Source organism: Glycine soja, chromosome 10, assembly GCF_004193775.1.
Source record: "Glycine soja cultivar W05 chromosome 10, ASM419377v2, whole genome shotgun sequence".
In the NCBI taxonomy this organism is placed as follows: Eukaryota; Viridiplantae; Streptophyta; class Magnoliopsida; order Fabales; family Fabaceae; genus Glycine; species Glycine soja.
Genome location: NC_041011.1, coordinates 1511335 through 1533274, shown reverse-complemented (window position 1 = coordinate 1533274; position 21940 = coordinate 1511335). Strand labels below are relative to the sequence as shown.

Here is a 21940-nt window from a genome sequence, read left to right as displayed (position 1 = left end):
AAGAAATAGAAAGAGCATCTTAAAATTTTTCCGAAGTGTGAAAGTGGAAAAAGAGTATTTGACCGTTGAAAGTGAGGACGATGGAGAAAGACGATTTTCGTTTGGGAGAGACACGTGAAGCAGGACAGAAAGAGCTGGTTTAAGTTAAGGGTCTACGACAAGTGTCAGGGATGTCAGAAGTAGGACTACAACTCTTTCTTGACAAGGAGGGAACTTCCCCCAAAACGTAACACATCGCTTCCAAAGCACTAATGGGACCCAAAAACATTCCTCTAATTCGTGTCTTCATATGTACAAATTAAACAAAGCTTGATTACCAGAAATATATCTTCTCTATCTCATCATCCTGGTTTATGTTTGAACTCTTGTTAGTGCTGCATGTTAGAGTTTCTAAGAAATTCTTGTTTTCATTTTGTCAATCTCTCAAATACCATATTTTTCGTGGTCCAACCAGACCAAATTAGCCTCTTTTTTTTTTTTTTTTTTGCTTAAATTTATATTAATTATTAGTCAGTTACGTTGTTATTTTCACTCCCCCTATTACTAATACACTGTCCTTTCTATTTTATTTACCAAAGTACCATGTATTCTAGAAACTAATACACTCCCCTTTTACCAAAGCTAGAAACAATGAACTTTAACAAATGTGCTATCTAGTTCAATTCTCACACGGTGACTAAGCCTGCAATTCCCTTCCCATGTTATATACAAGTATACAATATTTCTCAGACCACAAATGTCTCGACTATGTGTATATATATACCCCAAAATATCAGTTAGATTCCATGCCACTTACTCAAATAATGTTATATTATTGTTGCACAAACATCCTCAAATTAATCATTAGATCCATCACGCATGAACCCTTGAAGTAGTTAGACACACACCTGGGCATACCATCCATTGGCTATATGAGTATTTGAAATTGGCCGCAAAACTTTTCAACCAAGACCAAGTATAATATAAGATATCATGCATGATCGAATCCCGGTTGAATACATCTTTATCTATGACCGAACCCTAAAACCCTTATTTAAAATAAGGGGGAGTGTATTATATGTTAATAAAACACATTGATCAAATTCATGTTCTCGTGTTTCGTCTATGAAGGTTTGAAAGCATAATGGTTTCTAGCAGTCCTCTCGCCTAAACCAACCCCTATGTGCAAAATCACTATTTGACAAAAGGGTAGCGTATTAGTTTCTGAAACACCGGGTACTTTGGAAGAAAAAAAATACAAAGGGGAGTGTATTAGGAACAAGGGAGAATAGAAATAGCAACTGCCAATTATTATATATTTTTACTAATTTTAAAAGGAAAAATAAAAAATAAAATAAATGTAAGGCCAAATATGTGTTAAAATTGAAAGAAAAAAAAATCATCTGTGAATTTAAGTTTTCAAATAGTGATTTAAAGGTCTCTCGTTCAAAACACAGCATTTTTAACATCTTAAAAAGATAGCTGCAGAAGTCTTGCTCATCCGCTTATGTATCATTGGCATCCCCTAGCATCTCGTCACAATCTGATTGGGAATGAACAAATTAATAAGAATATATCACCAAATCTAAGCCCTAGTTCCTTCTTTCTTCTATTCCGAATATTGCTGTCTTCAAGGATTTTCAGGATAAGCATTAAGATGATCTTCTGGTTAATTTTCTGTACTTACATGTCTTTATCTAAGTAATTAATTACTTAATTATCTTTATTTCCATATATATAATGAATTGAACCTAGCTAAGAGATCAGTTAGGCACTTTCTCTCCCTTTTGCAAAAGATTCATCAACACAAATACACTTGAATCCAAAGGTGAATAAACTATATATATATATATATATATATATATATATATATATATTAATGTGACAGAACATATATTGCATAATTATACATTTATTACATATATTGTATACATTTTAAAAACCTGATTGCAAAAAGAGGGTTCAGAAGAAGCTATGCCGCAGTAAAAAAAAAAAAATAAGAAGCTATGCCAGTTATGCACGCTAATTATTTAAGCTTTTTGTTAACCAAACTGATAACTGTGTAGCTAAATGTAGAGGAAGGCAACACTAAATATAGAGAAAAGCTAAAACCAAATTAAAAACTTCCACTGTGTAATATCCAGATTAATTGGGGGATGGTCCCCAAAGATAGATTTCTCTTGTATAAAAATATTTCAAGTCACGTATGTTAACTCATCCAGAAACATAGAACATAGGTTTTAAACTGCAGTCCATGGCAATAACATAATATCAAGCCACAAGCTGCGATTAAAAACCTTAACATTCTGTGTTGTTGAGGTTGGAGCTGCTAATCACCACGGCTACGGGGAGGGCCCTTTTTCTCTTAGGCGTTGTTTTCCTCTCTTGCACCTTGATAGGTGCATCTTCGTGTGGCTTTGAGACTCGCCGTAGCCTCCTCCTTCCAGTTCCGAAAAACGGTCCTGCAATTTTTGATGTGACAAAATTTGGTGCTGTGGCAGATGACAAAACTGACAATATTGATGTGATTCTAATTTATTTCATTATCTTCCTAGATGCAACGAATGAATTAAATTCCTTCCAAACTATATACATAAATACCAACATATGCATGGACAAATGATAATCAAACTATTGAATGGAATAATTGAGGGAAATAGAAATTGTTACATATATATGAGCATAGAGTAAATGAATATTGAAACTCTCGAACATGTCATAAAGTCAAGGAAGGCATGTTTAATTAATTAATGATTTTCTATGATTATGTATATATGCAGGCATTTAGGGCTGCATGGGGAGAAGCATGCAGAAACAGTACTACTCAAGCAAAGGTTTTGATCCCAGCGGGAACATTTCGTGCTGCACAAACTATGTTCGCGGGGCCATGTACCAGCCCAAAGCCTATAACCATTGAAGTTATAGGAACTGTTAAAGCTAGCACAGATCCATCTTAGTAAGTGAGTCCAGAATGGTTCAGCTTTCTAGACATTGACGGTCTTGTGTTGACTGGCAATGGAGTTTTTGGCGGCCAAGGAGCCGCCACTTGGCCATATAACGACTGCAAGAAGACCAAAGGCAATTGTGCTCCCCTCCCATCTGTAAGTACATTCTTTGCAATTCCATCTTAGTAAATACTAAATAGATCATTTAGAATAGTTTTTCTTTCATGACACACATAATTGCAAAGAGTATCTTTGGTCATTCACCTAGACTTATTTGGAAAGATGTTAATATACTCAAAGGTTTTATTTCTTATATATACACCAAGATAAAGAAACAATAGATAGAAATATTTTCTTTTTAATTATCATGTTAGAGTTATATGAAAACTAATTATTAATATCTATTAAATTATCTAACTAACTGATTATCTTTGATGTGATATTTGATTCCTTTCAAATTATTTTTGTGATCCAAAAGACTTCAACCTAAAATTTGTTTAAAAATTTTGAATTCAATTTCCCTAAGAACAACTACTTGTAAAAAATAATAAAGTATCATTTAGTAAAAAATATAATTAGTTAAAAATATTAAAGATGGTATATTTAAGGAAAGGTGATTGCATGTACATTAATTTTACTCTTAATGCCCCAAAAAACTTTACGAGTGATACAAAAATTATTTTGAATAAACATGCTTTTGATAAAAATGAGTTGATATTTCAATGGCAAGTAGTGATAAGTTTAAAAGTATGCATGCAGTCTTTGAAATTCGAAAAGGTGAACAATTCCATCGTGACAGACATCTCTTCGTTGAACAGCATGCAGTTCCACTTCCACATTCATGGCTGCAGCAACATCTCAAAATAACAGCACCGGGAAACAGTCCGGACACAGACGGCATGCACATAAGCACAAGCGACAGGATCAAGGTTTTCAATTGCGTCATTGGAACAGGCGACAACCTGGGACTGCACCTCAGGCTTGTACTCTAACATACATTTCCATTGGATACAGCACCACCGACATTGCCATCACCAATATCACCTGCGCCCACAGTCATGGCGTCAGTATTGGAAGCCTTGGTAAGTGGCCAGAGGAACGCAGCGTGAACGGCATCAGCGTTACGAATTGCACGTTCCTGAACACGACCAACGGTGCCAGAATCAAAACGTGGATGGGGACAGTGCCGGCGGAAGCCAAAAACATTGCCTATGAAGGCCTCATTATGAAGGGTGTTCAGAATCCTATCGTTATTGACCAGAGTTATGGCTTCAAAAAGAAGAGTGGTAAGCAACTTATTCGACACAAAAAATATTACTTTTCACTTATTTCTCTTAATCAATGTAACATTATTTTATTTTCATTTATTATATTTTTCTCCTCTAAATCAAAATATACCCTAATTGACAAGCGGAGAGGGGAAGAGGGAATAGTAACCAAAGAATTCATTGGGGAAATGGATTTAAATTTGGCTTTAAAATGAAATTAAAGAATAAAACTAATTTACATTATCTTTAGAACTGAAATTAAAATGAATTTAAAGAATAAAATGATGGACAAATTAAGCTAACATGTCATTCTAGCTTGTAAAACTTCAGGAACAAAAAAATCTTGTCTAGCTTTGTAAAGAAAAAAAAATAATAATGTGATATATTTGAAATAATGATTTAGCATGAACTTTTTTTTATGTATAAGAGTTTTTAATTCTGAGTGAAACTCATGTACCCTTGTTGTTATCTAACTATATATGATGTATACACATGCACGTACGCGTTCAGCCATCAAGTTCGGTGTGGAAGATAAGCAATATTCATTTCCGTAAGATACAAGGAACTACAGTCTCAAACGTTGCAGTGTCTCTGCAATGTAGCACAAGCAACCCCTGCGAGGGAGTTGAGATAGCCGATGTAGATTTGGCTTATGCTGGCCGTCCTCACAATACAAGTTTTGTATCCTCTTGCTCCAATGCTAAAACTATTTTTGGAGGGATACTCAACCCACCAGCTTGCTAATTAAATTTTTGGGGGAACGAGCGTTAACGCTCTTTGGGCCGGGTTTAATTGCAGCCTGTTTAATATTTATACACATGCCTGGGGATGATAAAAAAAAATTAGTTTTTAAAAAATACCTATAATTATAACTAGTTTTATATAACTAATTATATAAAAGTAAGAATAAAATTATAACCAACACTATTAAAAAAAAAATCAGGATGGCCAATCAATGACAGTTATTTAAAAACTGTCATAAATAAACTCATGATGACATTTTTGTAATTAAGTGGTGTCATTAATAATGATTTTTTTTTTTTTAAAAAAAGTAACATTAGTTGGTTGACGATGGTTTATCATAAATCGACTTAGAACCAGGTTGGTCAACAAAGGTTTTACGAAGAAACCGTCGTCATTTTCACGAAGTAAACTTTTAAAGGAGTTTAGTTTTCGTCTGTGCTCTCACGCCCAATCTTTGCTCCCCGGCCTCAAACAGTTTACTGTCGCACTGAAGACTGTCTCCGTTGAGTGTCGCGTCGTCATGGTTTCTCCGTTGCATCACTGCGCCGCACGACGATGATCGTCATCTTGTGTCGCCGTCAACGAACGAGCAGTGAACCGTCAATCTCGCTTTCGCCTCTGTCACGCCGCGACCTCGAAGGTATGAACCCAACTTTTTCGCGAACTAAAATGCTTTCGTTTTAGCACTATATACTCTATGTTTATGTTATTTTGACAGATTACAGTTCCAGTTGGGAAATATACAATCATGCACCGTAGGTGCTTGTGTTTATTGTTGAATGATGTTTTGTTTGTCTTTGAAGTATGAACGAACACGTTTCATTTTTATATTCTTCATTGGTCTAATTCCAGTGTACAAAACTTACCTACTTTGGTCTTCAATTCTATAATAAGGAGAAATATGTATAGGATGTCTGAAACTTACATATGCTGAATTCAAACACTACCACCATTGTCAGAACAACCCACATTCCCGCAACGCCGATTCCATCATAGAGAGGCCTCGAGTAGTATACGACCCCACTGTAGGTGCTTGTGTTTATTATTGAATGATGTTTTCTGCTCCAGCATTTCATCCAGGTGTTGCATTGCAAGAACTAGTTCAGAATTTGCATCTTGTGTCTTATTTAACTGTAATTGGAGATTCGCATTCAGCTCCTTCTCATACTTCAATTGTTGTCTAATTTTTTCAACAAGAGTACAAAGATCCCCACTATCCAATTGAGGTTTGTTAATCACTTTGGCCTCTTCCATTCGTTTGTGAAAATATCTGAGATTGTTACATTCAAGCTTGAGTGCGTCTCTTTCCTCTTTCAAGCTAATGATTTGCTTTGAGAGCTCCTGTCCTCTTTTGCTTTCCTTTACAATTTGCTTCCTAAGAGTCTCTAGTTCCAAGTGTGACACATCTGCCTGCTTGGCCAATGCAGCAAGTTCAACCTTCAGTCTTTCAATTTCCATATCAGATGTTTGCTGGGATCTTTTCCCCTAAAGCACACATCCTGACAACAATTAGTTGAACCGTCAGTACTTAAACTGTGTTGTCAGCGACCTAACCAGTTCCAGTGTGATCTGTAATGAATATGATATAATGATGAATTATCTGAAACCCGGAAAGAAGTAGCTGGAAGAGTAACAATAACACCTTGGTTGGGAATTACGTTATCCTTTGATTTGGAGGCTCTAGCTTCTTCCTTTGTGAGTGTGTTTTGTTGATACCTCTTCTTGAGTGTGGTGTGCCAATGGTTCTTTATTTTGTTATCTGTTCTTCCTAGTAACTCAGCCACAATGGTACACCATATGCAAATGAAGGATTAATGAATAATCATATTAACTTTTCAGTATTACAATGTTCAAATTATTGACCCATTTCATATGGGAATTTATAAGACTGTTTGAATTGATATAGTAAAGTGATAATATCTAAGTTTATACCTATTACCAAGTTCATGCATCGTACCTTAAACTGGTCAAAATTTGTGTTTGTTCTTGGCTTTAACATAACATTATTACAAGTATATGGGGCCATGGGTAGTCGATAGTGACATTATATATCTCTTCCAGGAACAAAGCGGGTGACTTGTGTCCTCCTTCTGCAAATCAAGACGTGACGAAAATATACTAACATAAACAGACCTAGCTAGTCCGAGAAAATGAAAGCAATTTTTCATTTTGGTTTGACAGGGAAACTAAAATATTTTGAAAATATATGTTATTATATAAAATTGGTAATCATATAGTTTAGAAGAGAAAATAGCTTACAAGCATGAATAATATAGATTTCTATTCAGGGGAGATCAAATTTATATGCAAATAATATAGTTTTATGTCCAGGGAACATCAAATTCCATCTGTCTTTTCTTCTTTATTTTAATACTTTGAGAGCTATTTTTAGTATTCAACACTATTTCTTGTTCTTTCTTATGGAAGCACGTTGTTGTCACTTCACTAAAAGAATTAAAGCTACTTTTTCTTTCTTCAATGGTAATTTCCTTTGCAGAATTTTTCTCAGGCCAAATCAATACTCAACGGGGGATTAATTATTCAATTCAATAATTTTTCATTAAAATAAGTAATAGTATTTGGTTAGAAGTAAATTATGTTTTAATTTTTATAATTTCATTCATTTTCTGGATTAAAAAAATTTTGACATCGATCCTTTGCCGTTTGAATAGTCTCGAGAAGAGTCAATTCAAAGGAAAAAACTGAATGTCATTTTGGTGGAGAAAAAAAAGAGAGAAAAATATAGAAGTGATATTTTATTTATTTATTTAAAAGCCAAATAAAACTTTTTTTGCATCATGAAAAACATAATGTGTGTGGTGCAGATAAATCTGAAAGGCTTACAAACATCTATGCTGCAGGATATTACCTACACCTATGTTAACAAAATAATTAAATAGTCCTCCACCTTTGACCCCACTAGTATATGTAATTGACCACTCAAAATACAATATACACTAGAACCTCCACCCTTAAGACCATCATATTACACGTTGTCAATTCTTTTGAATCAAACCAGCATAAAACTACAGAGACTAGCATGCCTATCTCTGCTTAACCCAATTCACCATTTAAAAATACTTCAATTAATCAGTTCCCCTGCACCATAGTTGTTATGATCTTATCTTATGAGAATATGTTGTTTACTTGTAGCTGTAGGGACTTCTTTATTACCTCAGGAATGGAGTACTTATGGGGTATTTGATCCTTTCAAAACTATTTGACATGTTGTATTCTAATATCATGTATCCTTTAAATAAAGTTTGGTAATAATTTTTTCTGTAGATTGCATATGCTAAATTCATATACTTAATTAAAATCTAATCTATGTCTCATAAGGAAAGAATATAATTAAATGGGTACTTAATTTTATTATGTTTTATGTTTATTTTTTTGAAAAAAAATAATTAAATACATGATGATATTTAAATAATCACATCGATTTTAATGTAAAACCGTATTAAAAAATTATCCTAGAAAAATACTTTTTTATGACAGTTCTAAAGTGACTTAGAATGATATTTTTCTAGGACGAATTTTAGTTTAGAACTGTGTTAAAAGAATATCATCTTAAAATATTTATTTGTCTGAAAATCGTCTTAAAATAATAATTTTTCTAAAACAGTTTAACTTTTCATGACATTGACTTTAAAGATGATTCAAAATTGTCTTTAAATATGTCTTAAAATCGTGATTGAATATGTTTTTTCTTCGGTAGTGTAATTTTATAGTTATAGATATTTCAAATAACTTATTTTTATTTAAAAATTAGTTATAGTTATAAAAAAATATAACTAGTTTTATAGAAATGAATATTTCAAATAATTGATTTTTATTCATTCATAACTAGTTATATAATTGATTTTGGACATAATTTATTATATAATTGATTATATAACTAGTTTATTTATAACTAATTATATATCCATATTTTAAAAATTACTTATAATCTAATTATTTATTAGATATAATTATAATTATGTAAATACTCAAAGAGCACTCCTAATCATGTACATGAGATATTAATGTGTAACACTATCTGGATTAATCAGGACCCATTTTTTTTTTTACGTTTATGTTATTATTTGCCACTTTGCCAGCATAGGATGACTAGCTATTTCATGTTAAGTGTATATTATTTGCCATTTTTTTTTACGTTTATGTTAAGTGCATAGGATGACCGTGTCAACTTTAATATAAATTTTGTCTAATTTGAGGTGGGAGGCTTGAGCCTTGATGGCCCAACAATGCAATTATAATATGAATTTTCTATTCATAACGTAAATTTGATGAATGATGACCCCACTTTAAAAAAAACAAGAAGTTTGAACAATTTCAATTATTGCAAACATGATTATCAAACTCTCGAGTTAATTCGTTAACTCTTACGAGTTTACGAGTCTCCTTGTCCTCTGTGAGTTGACTTTGGAGTAAACTCTTTTTTTAGTATAATAACATCAAACCCTCGATGAGAATGATTTACCACTACTATAACCCCTACAAGTTATTGTCTACTAGTGATGTATTATTACTAGACTTTATTATTTAAATATTCTGAACTTTATGATTTACTGTTTTACTTTATGAAACTCTCACAAGTGCGTAAACTCTCGAGTTTGATAATCTTGATTCAAGACAAGTCAATTTAATTTTGGGAGATTGTTGATTTCATATACAAGATAAACCAAAAGATTTGAATACCAATACACTCTTTTTGATACTTCTTTTTCGTCCATGAAATTTCATACTAATCTTGCAACTTGATCAACTCCCCCTTAAAGAGTCATGATAAGGTTTTATATGGAAAAATAAATAAATTAATATCCATCAGAGATTGGTGTCGGTGATGCGGTGAATAGAAAAGGCCCCACGGTGTATAATTTCATCTTCTTGTCATGGAGGAAGCGATGAAAACGAAGCACAGCACCACTAATCCCTTTGTTAACATCTGTGGGATAACTGCAATTGTTCAAAGGAGAGGCGTCAAGAAAAGCCCTACACTCCTTGAGCACCCCTTTTCCTTCGACCTCTTGTGGACTCAAAGTTGCAAGGAAGTAGCCTTTCGAGTCGGTTGCCTCACTTAAGAAAGAAAACGGTGTCGTTTCAAACCCATATTCATCAACAGCCTCGCATGATATCCTTGTCAAGGCCCCTATAAACATATATGTAACAAGTAACATATTCAATAATGCATATATTGTTAGTTTAGCATGTTTATATAGCATAGCACACTATATTAATTTAGTTTTAAAATTAATTAATTACCTTCAAGTGGGGTGAGTTTAGAGGCAGATTTGCAATAGACAATGCCTTGAATGCCTATAGTTTTTGATAGAAGTTTTTCTTCTTCGGGACCGTAGTCACCGCCTCTGCCGGGGACCAACAGTGATACGATAAGCATAAAAACCAGAAAGCAGGTACTATGGAAATAGGCCATTTTCATATGTCCTTCTATTGTTGAAAACAGATTAAGTTTACAAAATAAAGAGAAGAGAACAGATGACCTTATATATAGCATGCAACTTTAGGTTTTTTGCATCTTTCTTTTAATTAATTCCTTCATTTTTTTATTCCTTTCTTAAGTATTTGCCTATCACGTTAGCCATCACGTATCGAGTTTTTTCATGTGCTGTGCTGTGATATAATATATTTATATAGCATGTAGGCATATGTCGGGAATTTTCAACGTTTTGTCCCAATTAATATAGGAAGTAGGATGTGACTTGGATGCACGACCTAAAATGCATGTATAAAACATGCATATATTATTGGATTACATTATTATTAGTCCACGGACAACTTAATTAATATCTGCATGGGTTATAGAGTGATGAAGAATGTTTTTTTTTTCTCTCCCTATTTTGCATTTTAAAAAATACCGCTGTATTTTTCCCTTTTTTTAATCTATAACATTGCTAGCTAATTCTATCTTACATTTAGAAAGTGGAAAGAAATACCAAAGGTTTAATTAAGAATGTGTCATTTTTCGCCCTATATTTCATTTCAAACAACAATGTTATATTTTTCCTTTTTCATTAATTACTTAACTTGTGTTGAACCCACGTCAGTATTTTTTATTTTATTTTGCACATATAAAATTGTTCTTGTGATTATTAATTTCAAGAAGGCTAACAATATTCATTAAAATATTTTTGTCATATAATGAATGTGAGGAAAACATTATAATATTGGATAAGTATTTGCTAACGTGTGTCTATATATATATATATATATGAGTGTCTTAACAAGCTATTATATTACTTATGTATTCTAACCTTTAAGATAGTCTTATAGTTATATTTTACTAACATACTTATACTAAAAAATAAGTTTATATGTTAATTCTAATGTTTTCATAATTGAATTGGTCACTGAGCCGATGAAGATCCTGGTTCAAGAGTCAATAATTTAATCGAGATTGAATTAATTTTAATAAAATATTTTAAAAAAATAATACAATATCCTAATAATATTGAATAAAAAATATATAAAGTGCATAAATTGATAATAATAAAAAATAAATTTAACTTAAAAGTGTCATAAGTTATAATATTTTTTTTAAAAGAAAACAAAACGATGTCATTTTGAAATTAAAAAAAACGATTTTAAGAAAAACCGGTTAAACCAATGAATTTACCGGTTTTTTACTAGTTCAATGATTTTTAGCCGATTTTATTATATATTGATTTTTAAGAAACATTGAACTGGATACGTGATTGGTTTTCAGTCGAACTGGCCGATCCAATCCGGTTTACAAAACATTGATTAATTCTAATAGTGAACGAGACTTGTCCTTCCTTACAAAACTATTGATTCATAAAAAATATTTTTTTTTCTTTCTAAATGGATGAAAATGAAGGAAAGTTTTCAACTACGGCAAAAAGAAAAATCATTTGAAGTTTTGTAGCATGTTTGGAACGAAGCCAAATATCACATGTAAATAAAACAATGTTTTTAGGACCAATCAAGATAAAACATGGAAGCTGTAGAAGCGTTGGGTCTCGTTTCTCAAGAAGATACGAGACAGGTTCAATGTCATTTGCAACCCCTTGTTGTTTGAAGAAATCCTCTATTTCTATCTATGTTTCTTCAAAAATAACAAAAATAATAATGATAAATCAATGTTTCACTAAAGTTTCGGATAACTGTAGTTGATTGTTTTTAACTTCTTTCTCAGAGAAAGGCATCCAAAAATTCTTAATCAGGGTCCTTATGAATCAGATCATCTATAAAATATATAAAAAATAATTTCTAAATATATATATTCATTATCTTTTTCTGTAAATGAGATCTCAATCTTACTTGCAATTGTATTAGATGTCTTAGAGTTTGAATTCCTAACAGGGGCTAAATAATGGGAAAACAGATAACTAAACAAGACAGAGAACCTTATTTTGGTTTAGGAACCAATATCATAACATATTAAAACTTAACATAAATCTCTTAAAGGGCAAGGAGGCTTAATCAATTCCCCCTACCAATGAATTACATATGAAACCAACACTTAACAAAACATCAGACAAAAAAAAAACACAAAAATAGAAATTGAATATAAAAAAAAAATGATGATTTCCACTTTGCAGCCATTTCAACGGACGTCATATAGAAGGTGGCTTCATTAATTAATAACCGTTAGGGAGTGGTTTAGCAGGTTGGGAGGTGCAGAAGAAAGGTCCCACAGTGTACAACTTCATCTTATTCTCAAGGAGGCGATAAGAAGAAAGACGAGCACCACTGATCCCGTAGTTGACATCGGTGGGAACTTTACATGTCTCCAATGGAGAACTCTCCAAGTATGCCTTGCACTCAGTGATCTTCAATTTCGATCCAAGCTCCCCAAGTGACAATGTAGCAAAGAAATAGCCTTTACTATCTGTCACATGACTCAACACTGATATAGGACCTGTCTCGTACCCAAGCTCATTCTCACATCCACATGTAACTCTTGCAACGGCTCCTGCACCCCTCATACATAGTAAATACAATTAAATAACAAATATGCATCCCAAAAAAGTCCAAAACTTACATAAATTAATTAGTTAGTTTCTTTTCTTTCTTTCTTTTTTTTTTTCCCGTCTAGTGTACCATATAAGTGGGTATTTTTTTTTTCCCGTCTAGTGTACCATATAAGTGGGTATTTTTTTTTTCCAATATCATTTATTTCATAACTAAAATCTACAAGATTCAAATTTTATATCACTTAATTATTAGTTAAATGATATAAGTCATTACCACTTGTGTTAGTCATATGTGCCAATCATTATTGGTATTTAGTAATTAATTTCAATTTCAAGAAATGAAAATAAACATTTATTGACAACGTAGATTAGAAATGTTGTAAATAAAACATAGTCAGAGTTGCATCTAAGAAAAAATTACCTTGAATTGGGAAATAATTGGAACCCGATTTACATAAAACAACACCTTGGACACCAATGATTGTGGGAAGCAGATGTAGTTCATCGTTTCCTTTTGGTTTGGGCACTGCATAGTAATCTGGTATTCTGGGGTGTGGTTTGTCAACTTTGTAATCTGTTTTGGGTTTGGGGTTCTCAAGCTTTGGTGTTGGACCATATCCATAATAGTCAGTTGCGGAGACAATGGCTAGCATTGCTAAAAGAACCATTGAGGTCGCCAAGGTGGATCGAAGGAAAGCCATTGATAAATTTCTTAGTAATAGTATATAGAAATGCTTCGAAGTAGTGATGAGGTACCAATTCCATGAATCCCTTGGGTATTTATAGATAGAGCTAGCCTAATGATTTTCTAACGAGCTCAAGCATATGCATTAAGGAAATTGTAAGAATATATTAATGATTGGATTCAGCAAGATAGTTGGTAGCACGTTAAGGACTTAGAAGCCACATAGTTCATGGTCAATAACATGTCCTGTGTGGCCTAGAACGTGATTTTCACATCTATAGATACTGTACAGGGCATCAGATTTCATTTGCAGAGTGTTTCCTTACATGAAAAGTTTAAATACCAAAATATATGACTGCGTCACCTATTTAATGGAGAACACGTTGATCCGAAAATATATATATACACTTAAAAATATGAAATTTCCTACAAAATTACAAGTTAATTAGCACGATTGGGATTTTGCATACCGCATTGGATTGCATATGGATAATTCTTAGGCAAGCATGTTTTGAAAAAACGTAGGACCGATCATCGACTTCTTATTTGCCGAATACAATGTATCTGTTTAAAAGTCATGCAATAGTGCCATTTGAACGTAGAGTACAAGTACAAAGCACGAAATTTTTTCAGAAACTAATGTCATAAGCAGCGTGATACAATTTCAATGACTAAATTGTACCATTTACTTATCTTTGTCTCTACTTAATATGAAATTATGATAGAGTCATTTATTTGAATCTTAACTTGATTTGATCAATACCCAGTAGTTAGAGGGGGATATATATGGGGTCCAGGTCCCATGGATCAAGCAAGTTAGGAAAAGTTAATAAAATGTTGGTTCACAATGTGAGCTTATTTGGTCCATTTAAGACTTATTTGAGTTTTTTTTTTTTAGTTATAGGAACTAATATAACATGGAGATACAATATTCAGGGAGTAAATTGATGATTTAGTTAACAAAGATAATTCATTTCAACTTATTCATGTTAATCCTTAGGTAGAAGTGACAAAGGGACAATACGAAACTAGGTCTGGCGGACCAAGGTGTGAAAATAGGTGAAGTTGGGCAATTCGAAAGAAGGGAGAGCGCCCCCTATGGTGTTGGTCTTGAGCGATCGCGGAGTGCGGTGACGTCGTGACTATTTGCAGAGGTATCGACTCGGATCTGGAAGACAAAACTCAGATCTCGCACGCCATTTTCGCCTCGGATTTGGATGAAGCTCAGACGCAGAGGTGGTTGCAGATCTGGGCTGAGGGAGTGGTGGGAAGGTTGGTTTCTTGTTTGCTTCACCGTGCACTTTTTTCATATGAGGATTATCAATATTTAGATATGTATCAGCCACTTCATAATCATTGTCAAATGGTTTATCTTCTCGAAAAGCATTTTGAGATGTCAATGAAGCTGACTAGTACAATTTCACCACATTCTGATAACTTTTCATGCAATGTTCATTGGGTGATCCCACCAAACTACGCGCATAAACAAAGAAGGAGAGTAGATATAACAAGTCCCATTGTTTATGAACTAGAATTTTATGGGCACATCCTAAATTGGCAAAAAAAAAAATCATAAATTTCAAGAGCCTAACTTTATTTATGAGTTGTTCGTACAAAACTCATCTTGTCCTATGAAGTACGGACACCTCAGTTTCTTGTTGTGTCTGGTGTCCGACACCGACACAACATCCGTACTACGTTTTATATTTTGGACATTACAGATATCCACGTGTCCTTGTTGTGTCTGGTGTCCGTGTCAATGTCGGTGTTTCATAGATCTTGTCACCTTTATGATCCAAATATGGTGCTTCTTAATTCTTATATACAAGATTTTGGTGAAAGTTACTCTTAGTCTCATATGCTTATAGCCATGCAAACAAAGTCAAATTTCTTACACGCTCAAAGGCGCCAATAGTTCAAAAATTGTGAGATCCTGTGTGTTAAAGCTTTAGGAAATATTCTAAAGAAAAATGATTGCAACACATACTTTTTACATATTCTTTTAAGTGTATATTTTTATCACAAATTTAGGGATGTTTAGTTTGATTGTTTTCTGTTTTCATTTTCACTGAAAATAAAAAAGGGTGATAAAAATGTATTTGGTTGGATTTCTGAAAACATTTTCAATGAAAATAAAAATAGGAAACAATCAGAAAATGAAAATAATAAAATATCATTTTCAGTGTTTTCAGTTGAAAACATAAACCTCGTTTCGGGTAAAATGAAATTGCGGTAGCAATGAATGTAATTTTAAGCAAATTTAAAAATACAAAAAGACAAAAAGTCAATATATCATACATTTTCAGTATTTTTATTTCATGAAAAAAAATAAAAAATCAAACCAAACATGTTTTCAGAATTTTAATCTTTTGAAAATGAAAACAGTTTTCAGAAAATAAAAATAAAAAATAAAAATGTAAACCAAACACACCCTTATATATCTCAATTCTTATTTAATAAATCATACTCATAATTTCATATTTTTTATAAATATTATTCAATAATAAAAAAATGTTATAATGAGTTAAACATTATAATGACATTTGTTAAAAAATAGTATATTTGATATGACTTCACTTCTCATTTATATATATATATATATATATATATATATATATATATATATATTTTGTCAGACGGTTATCATGTGTCAACGTACACTTTTTTTGTTTTTTTAATTAATTTTATTTTTGTTTTAAAATAAATAAATAATTTATTCTACTAGTATTTTTTTTCTCTTTTTCTTTTACTAAAAGAACCGTGCATTGCACGTGTTCCAATTTCTAATGCCTAAAAGATGGTTGCTTTGTGGGTTGGGTTCTGGCCCAGCTTTGTTGCTTAGTACTTCGGACCATAATCTTGGATTGGGTTTACAACACATGTAAAGCCTTTTACGTTAATAATTAATATTAATATATCATATAGTGTTGCCAGTTTAAAAGTTATCAAAGATTGATATTAATATATTAAGTGAACAAATTATTTAATATAGTAATAGGATAATTTCGTATTTGATATTACTAAAATTTTACAATGACAGGATAAAATATATACTCGTGATGTTCCCAATCCATGCAATTTTATTAAAGAAAAAAAATGCAATCTTTTAAATTCAAAGTCAAAATGCTCTTTGATGTCTTCTTTATTGTTGGTGTACCAACATGTGTTCTTGTTTAATAATAGTAATTAAATTTTGATGACACGATAAATTATAAACTTACGATGTTGCGAACTCCATGCAATGTTGCTAAAAGAGCAAAAGAAAAAGAATGCAGTCTAACTATATGTTTATTAGCAACCTTCTCATTCAAAGTCCAAAAAACTCCTTGACGTCTTTTTCATTAAAACCACCAACATGTGGATTTTGCCCACGAGTTGGCCTTACGATGTGCTTGTTGTTTCTCATCACATCTAGACTTCTACTAGTACTACAGCTTATGGTGACTTTATTAAATTGTTCTTCCCTCAAATATATCATGTAGTACATGAGCTATTCACCACAGTCCATTACATCTTGCTTCTTTTTTTTTTTTTAATCATTTGGTCAGCTTGTTGAGTTTGACTAATTCCTTTTAATTTGACCCTGTGACTTTCCTTGTTATTCATTAATTAATCCTCCTCTTCGTTGTTTTTAGTAAAAATTAAGGGGGTTGTTAGTGAAAAATAGTCACAGATTTTGCTTCCTTGTAATACTTTTGATGAAATAAAGTGATGTTTACCACTCTAATGCAATTAATGGAGAGTTTGCTTATTTTAATTTATGATACTGTTGATAAAAGAATGAAGGTTAAAACCATTGAGAATATGAGAAAAGAGCTTCACGATGGTGCCATCTAAATTTTCGGTAATGCGATGTTTGTAGTTTCTCTTGTTGCTCATATAATCTCTTTACAAAATGACATCACTTAAGTTTATTGGTTTAATGAGAGATTGCAAGGTGTACAAAAGAAGAGGCACCTGGTTTCTCACCAGAGAAAAAAAATGAGAAGAATATTATAAATAATATTAAAATGAGAACAATATAATACGGAGTATTAAATAAAATCTAAATCTAAAAACTATTTATAAAAAATATTAAAAATAGAAATAAAACAAACAGAAATCCTTTTTAATATATAATAAAATTGACAATATGATATATTTATTATTTTAAAAGATTCACTCTATTAATAACGATTCCTAGGATGATAATATAACTATACAAAAATAATATTTCTTATGAAATTATACATGTAATAAATTCTATAATTCTATAATTACAATATATATTATTCCACGATCACCATTGTTATATTAGGGGGAAAAAGTAGAAACCAAAAATGCCTATTGGCTATCACCATTACTATGTTTATATGATAATAGTAACACTATTGAGAATAAAAAAAGATTATTTTAATTAATCTAAATTATATTGACAAAACGACAATTATGAAATAAGTATAAACATTATAACTAATCATTATATTTTTTTCTTAAATTTTTTTAAAAAAATATTTATTAAAAGTTAAATAATCCAAACATGCAACTTTTTTTATATTTTCAATTACAAAAATAATACACTTTATTTATATATTTTATAAAAAATACATCTTGAACAAATGATTTTTTTTCAAAGTTAGGATAAGGATTCTATAGACCTTGAGGTGTTGTTTTTTTGAATAGACCTTGAGTTGAATTAAGACAAATGTATTAAAAATGCCGCTTGTACACAGTGGCAAGTGGTCTTAATAAAATGTGGCTTAAATCCTAAAAGTCCGTAGAGCCTAGACTTTATATTTTCTATTGAGGGCTGCTTGCCAACCACGCAAGCCAGAGTTAAAGTAAAAACAAAAGCGAATTGTGGCTCGCGCAGCGTAGGAGGGTAGGAAGGAAGGAAGGTTCCCCATGTATCTGTCACGCACTCTTTCCTCAATTTTTCCAACTACATAAGCCACTCCACCTGTTCTTTTTTCTCACGTCCTATCACTCTCACACTTGTGTTACAAACAAAAACCCTTCTTCAAAACCTTTTCTCTAAAATTTCTCACAACCCATTTCTACTCTCTACTCATTCCACACCCAACTCACAAAAAACCCATTCTTTCTTTTGCTCACTCATTTTCTTAATCATGTGTGGCGGTGCCATCATAGCCGACTTCATTCCCCGCCGTGGAGGCCGCCGCCTCACGGCCTCCGAGCTCTGGCCTAACTCCTTCGGCAAAGACGGTGACTTTGACTTCGATTACTCCCACATCGCCGATCAACAACGTTCCACTCTCAAAATGTCCCCACCTCCCAAAGGTTTTGTCTTGTTCACTCGCTCATTTCCTATAAGCATGTTAAGTTTTTTTTTTTTTTCTAACGGGATTTTTGTCGAAACAGCTAGCGAGCAAGTGGAGAATAAGCCGGTGAAGAGGCAGAGGAAGAATCTCTACAGAGGGATTCGGCAACGTCCGTGGGGAAAATGGGCCGCGGAGATTCGCGATCCAAGAAAAGGGGTTCGTGTCTGGTTGGGCACCTTCAACACTGCAGAAGAAGCCGCAAGAGCCTATGATCGTGAAGCTCGAAAAATCCGCGGCAAAAAGGCCAAGGTGAATTTCCCCAACGAGGACGACGAATATTCCATTCAAGCACGTCATCCGATTCCACCCCTTCCTTTCACACCACAAACACAAAACCCTCCCCTGTACCAGCAACAGTACCGTTGCGATCTCAACATTGCCCCTAAAAATCTCAACTTTGAGTTCGGGTACGACCTGAACCACGCGGGGGCATTTCCGTCCCACGTGGACGCCGTCAACGCTGACTCGGTGGTTGTCTCCGGCGATGAAAATTCAGGGTTAGCGTCGGGTTCAGAGGGTGCTTATTCGACAACGGAGTTTATGGGATCCAGTCAAAACGGGAACGGGTATCTGGGTGTTACCGCAATGGAGAAGAATGAGAAAGAGACAGAGGTTATTGAAGCTCAAGAAGAAAAGAACAAAGTGCAGGAGCTTTCTGAGGAGCTGATGGCGTACGAGAATTACATGAAGTTTTATCAGATTCCGTACTATGATGGACAATCCACGGCTCCACCGAATAATGTTCAGGAAAGCTTGGTCGGGGATCTCTGGAGTTTTGATTAACGAGGAATATATCAAAGGATGTTCTTTTCATGCATGTGTTTGTTTCTTCGTCAATGCTGTGAAAGCTTCTGCTGACTAACATCTTTGCGTTTTAGCAGGGATGGACAAAAATGTAAATTGGGTGCTTCGGTAGAAATGGTCTCATGATTTTCCGACTTTTTTTTTTACCAATTTATTTAATATTAATTTATTTGTTTCTAGAACTTAGGGCTATCATCTGGTTTTGTTGAATTGTAATTTTTCTTTTGGTGGTATGTCGAACTGTAATTTTACTAGATATATTCAACCGTGTTTGAATTCCAATTTTTCTTTCGATGAATTTTATCTATTTATTCATTACACTTGTTGATTATGTTATGTCGTCTCCGCCCCTAATTGGCAGATCCAACAGTCAAGAATATCATGACTCGGGCAAGCATTACTGCGTGAGGTCGTAATATGGGAAATTATATTCAAAGTACTTTTGTTGTTAAAAGAGTAGTCATATTTGGACATCCTAATATTTTTTATATCTCTCATTTATTTTGGTTTCTCTCTTTTTATTATATCAAATATATATTATATTTATCATTTTTTTTTCTCTAAGTATTAAATATTAATGTACAGAATGTCCATGAAACATTTTCCTTTTTGTTATGCGCCGGAAAAGAACATGCGGACATGCAATTATCTTTTGACAAAATTCGCAAATGTTTAAACAATTATCTTGACAAAATTTGCAAATGTTGAAATTTAAAATATTTTGTTTGAATTAAGATCAAAGAGAAGAATTGATAATTTGTTTGGTGTTGTAACTTTTTATTAAAGAAGTTTTTCTTTGGATGATCAAGTGGGTGGGTCAAAGACATTCTCTTTTAATAAAAAAATGTTAACCATTTTAGTTCGAGAATACGTTGGGGGGATCTTGTCGTGAAAAACGTAATAATCCTTTGGATGATTGAGGCGATGAGACGCCAAAGCAGTTAATAGACGCATATGGTTAGAATAAAAAGAATCCAGTGGCGCAGCGCAGCTGGTTTTGGGAAGTTGCAAGTTTCAACTACGTTTCTTTCTTTTTCCTGAAAGCAAATAAACAAAACAAAACAAAACAACAGATGCTGCAGCCGGTGGGCGCCTATGGATTTGGGTTTAAAACCTTGTACTCCTGCTTCTGCTTATTTCTACTGTAGTATCGATTACTCAGCGTACCGGGTTACCTAAGCTTCTATCTCTTGTAGAAAACCCGTGTTTGTTTTGTTTATTATATATATTAAGAAAACGCATAAAAAACCTATATTAAAATAATGTGTTAAAGCGTGTTATTAACAGTCTTCTTTAAAACATTTTTTCCTTTTTCCGTTTTCTTTCTTTTCAGCTTACACATAATTATATGTTTTGTTTCTTAATTTTGTTCTCCTTTATTTCATATTTTTAATTACAATCATGGGTTATTTCATATGTTTCAACTTGATCGTTTTTTATTATTTAGATGAGAAAATAATAAGCGAAGCGGGGAATGGGGATATGATATCCGTCCCCGCCCTTCTCCAGTGCCATGCTAAGAGAAAGTTATAATTTTAGTAGTTTTCAAACTTTATAACTTAAGCAACCACTTTAATTAATGTGGCCCTTCATATAAGTGTAACTTCACAATTTAGCTCGATCCGATGAAACATGTGTCATTATCAAGCTCAAGCAAGGCTAGCTTGGTCAGATTCAATCAAGTTGCCTTTTCACCAATAAAAAATCAGGTTGCCTGCTTCATTTTGTAATTTTGTTAACAAAGAAACTAACAGAGCTTTTCACATCGAGAATAACCACATTATTTTTCATTCATTTCTTAAATGAAATAAATAAAAAAATAGTTCAATTATGGCACAAGCTTCATTGGATTGGATTTAAAAAATTGCATTTCATTCAAGTTCAAAATTTAAGGCAAAACCCTATATTGTACCAGATGAATTCAGACTAGCTAGACAGACTCAAGCCATTTTGTTTTCTCTATATCGTATGCTGCTTGACTTAGCTATTGCACAATTAATGGCTTGCCCAGTTAAAATAATATTTGAAAATAAAACTTGTTTGAGTGGATTATAAGTGTAAACTCGTAATATCAATTATGTAAAAATAATAATTTTCAATCAATTATTAACTTTAACTGTCCAAGTTAATAGGAGAAACCAAATGTACAAACGAAAATCTGTTGAAGGACTAAGACTTATCCAACTATTAATTAACTTTTAACTTCAGCAATCTAATTTAACCGGAGATCAAACGA

The 21940-nt window shown here is 32.8% G+C and overlaps 3 protein-coding genes and 1 pseudogene across 3 annotated transcripts; 2 read left to right on the top strand and 2 right to left on the bottom strand.

Annotated features, from left to right (window-relative positions):
* The first annotated feature begins 80 nt into the window (after positions 1-80).
* On the top strand, positions 81-4936 carry LOC114370137 (annotated as a pseudogene).
* A 4599-nt stretch (positions 4937-9535) lies between these two features.
* On the bottom strand, positions 9536-10416 carry LOC114370872 (proline-rich protein 3-like). Its single transcript, XM_028328274.1, has 2 exons — positions 10202-10416; positions 9536-10088 (listed from the first exon to the last, which is right to left on the bottom strand). Exons 1-2 carry the CDS (start codon positions 10377-10379, stop codon positions 9754-9756), a joined length of 513 nt encoding a protein of 170 aa, XP_028184075.1. The 5' UTR covers positions 10380-10416; the 3' UTR covers positions 9536-9753.
* A 1909-nt stretch (positions 10417-12325) lies between these two features.
* LOC114370929 (proline-rich protein 3-like) lies at positions 12326-13671 on the bottom strand. Its single transcript, XM_028328332.1, has 2 exons — positions 13316-13671; positions 12326-12893 (listed from the first exon to the last, which is right to left on the bottom strand). Exons 1-2 carry the CDS (start codon positions 13593-13595, stop codon positions 12559-12561), a joined length of 615 nt encoding a protein of 204 aa, XP_028184133.1. The 5' UTR covers positions 13596-13671; the 3' UTR covers positions 12326-12558.
* A 4715-nt stretch (positions 13672-18386) lies between these two features.
* On the top strand, positions 18387-19986 carry LOC114369558 (ethylene-responsive transcription factor ERF073-like). The gene is made up of 2 exons (XM_028326786.1): positions 18387-18859; positions 18941-19986. Exons 1-2 carry the CDS (start codon positions 18688-18690, stop codon positions 19681-19683), a joined length of 915 nt encoding a protein of 304 aa, XP_028182587.1. The 5' UTR covers positions 18387-18687; the 3' UTR covers positions 19684-19986.
* The last annotated feature ends 1954 nt before the right edge of the window (positions 19987-21940 follow it).

Excerpts from the sequence above, each read along its gene's own strand:
- LOC114370872 (XM_028328274.1), bottom strand. The coding sequence starts at position 10,379 with ATGAAAATGGCCTATTTCCATAGTACCTGCTTTCTGGTTTTTATGCTT. Across the intron at positions 10,089-10,201 it reads TAAACTCACCCCACTTGAAG|GGGCCTTGACAAGGATATCA; the intron begins GTAATTAATTAA and ends ATATGTTTATAG.
- LOC114370929 (XM_028328332.1), bottom strand. The coding sequence starts at position 13,595 with ATGGCTTTCCTTCGATCCACCTTGGCGACCTCAATGGTTCTTTTAGCA. Across the intron at positions 12,894-13,315 it reads CAATTATTTCCCAATTCAAG|GAGCCGTTGCAAGAGTTACA; the intron begins GTAATTTTTTCT and ends TGAGGGGTGCAG.
- LOC114369558 (XM_028326786.1), top strand. The coding sequence starts at position 18,688 with ATGTGTGGCGGTGCCATCATAGCCGACTTCATTCCCCGCCGTGGAGGC. Across the intron at positions 18,860-18,940 it reads AATGTCCCCACCTCCCAAAG|CTAGCGAGCAAGTGGAGAAT; the intron begins GTTTTGTCTTGT and ends TTGTCGAAACAG.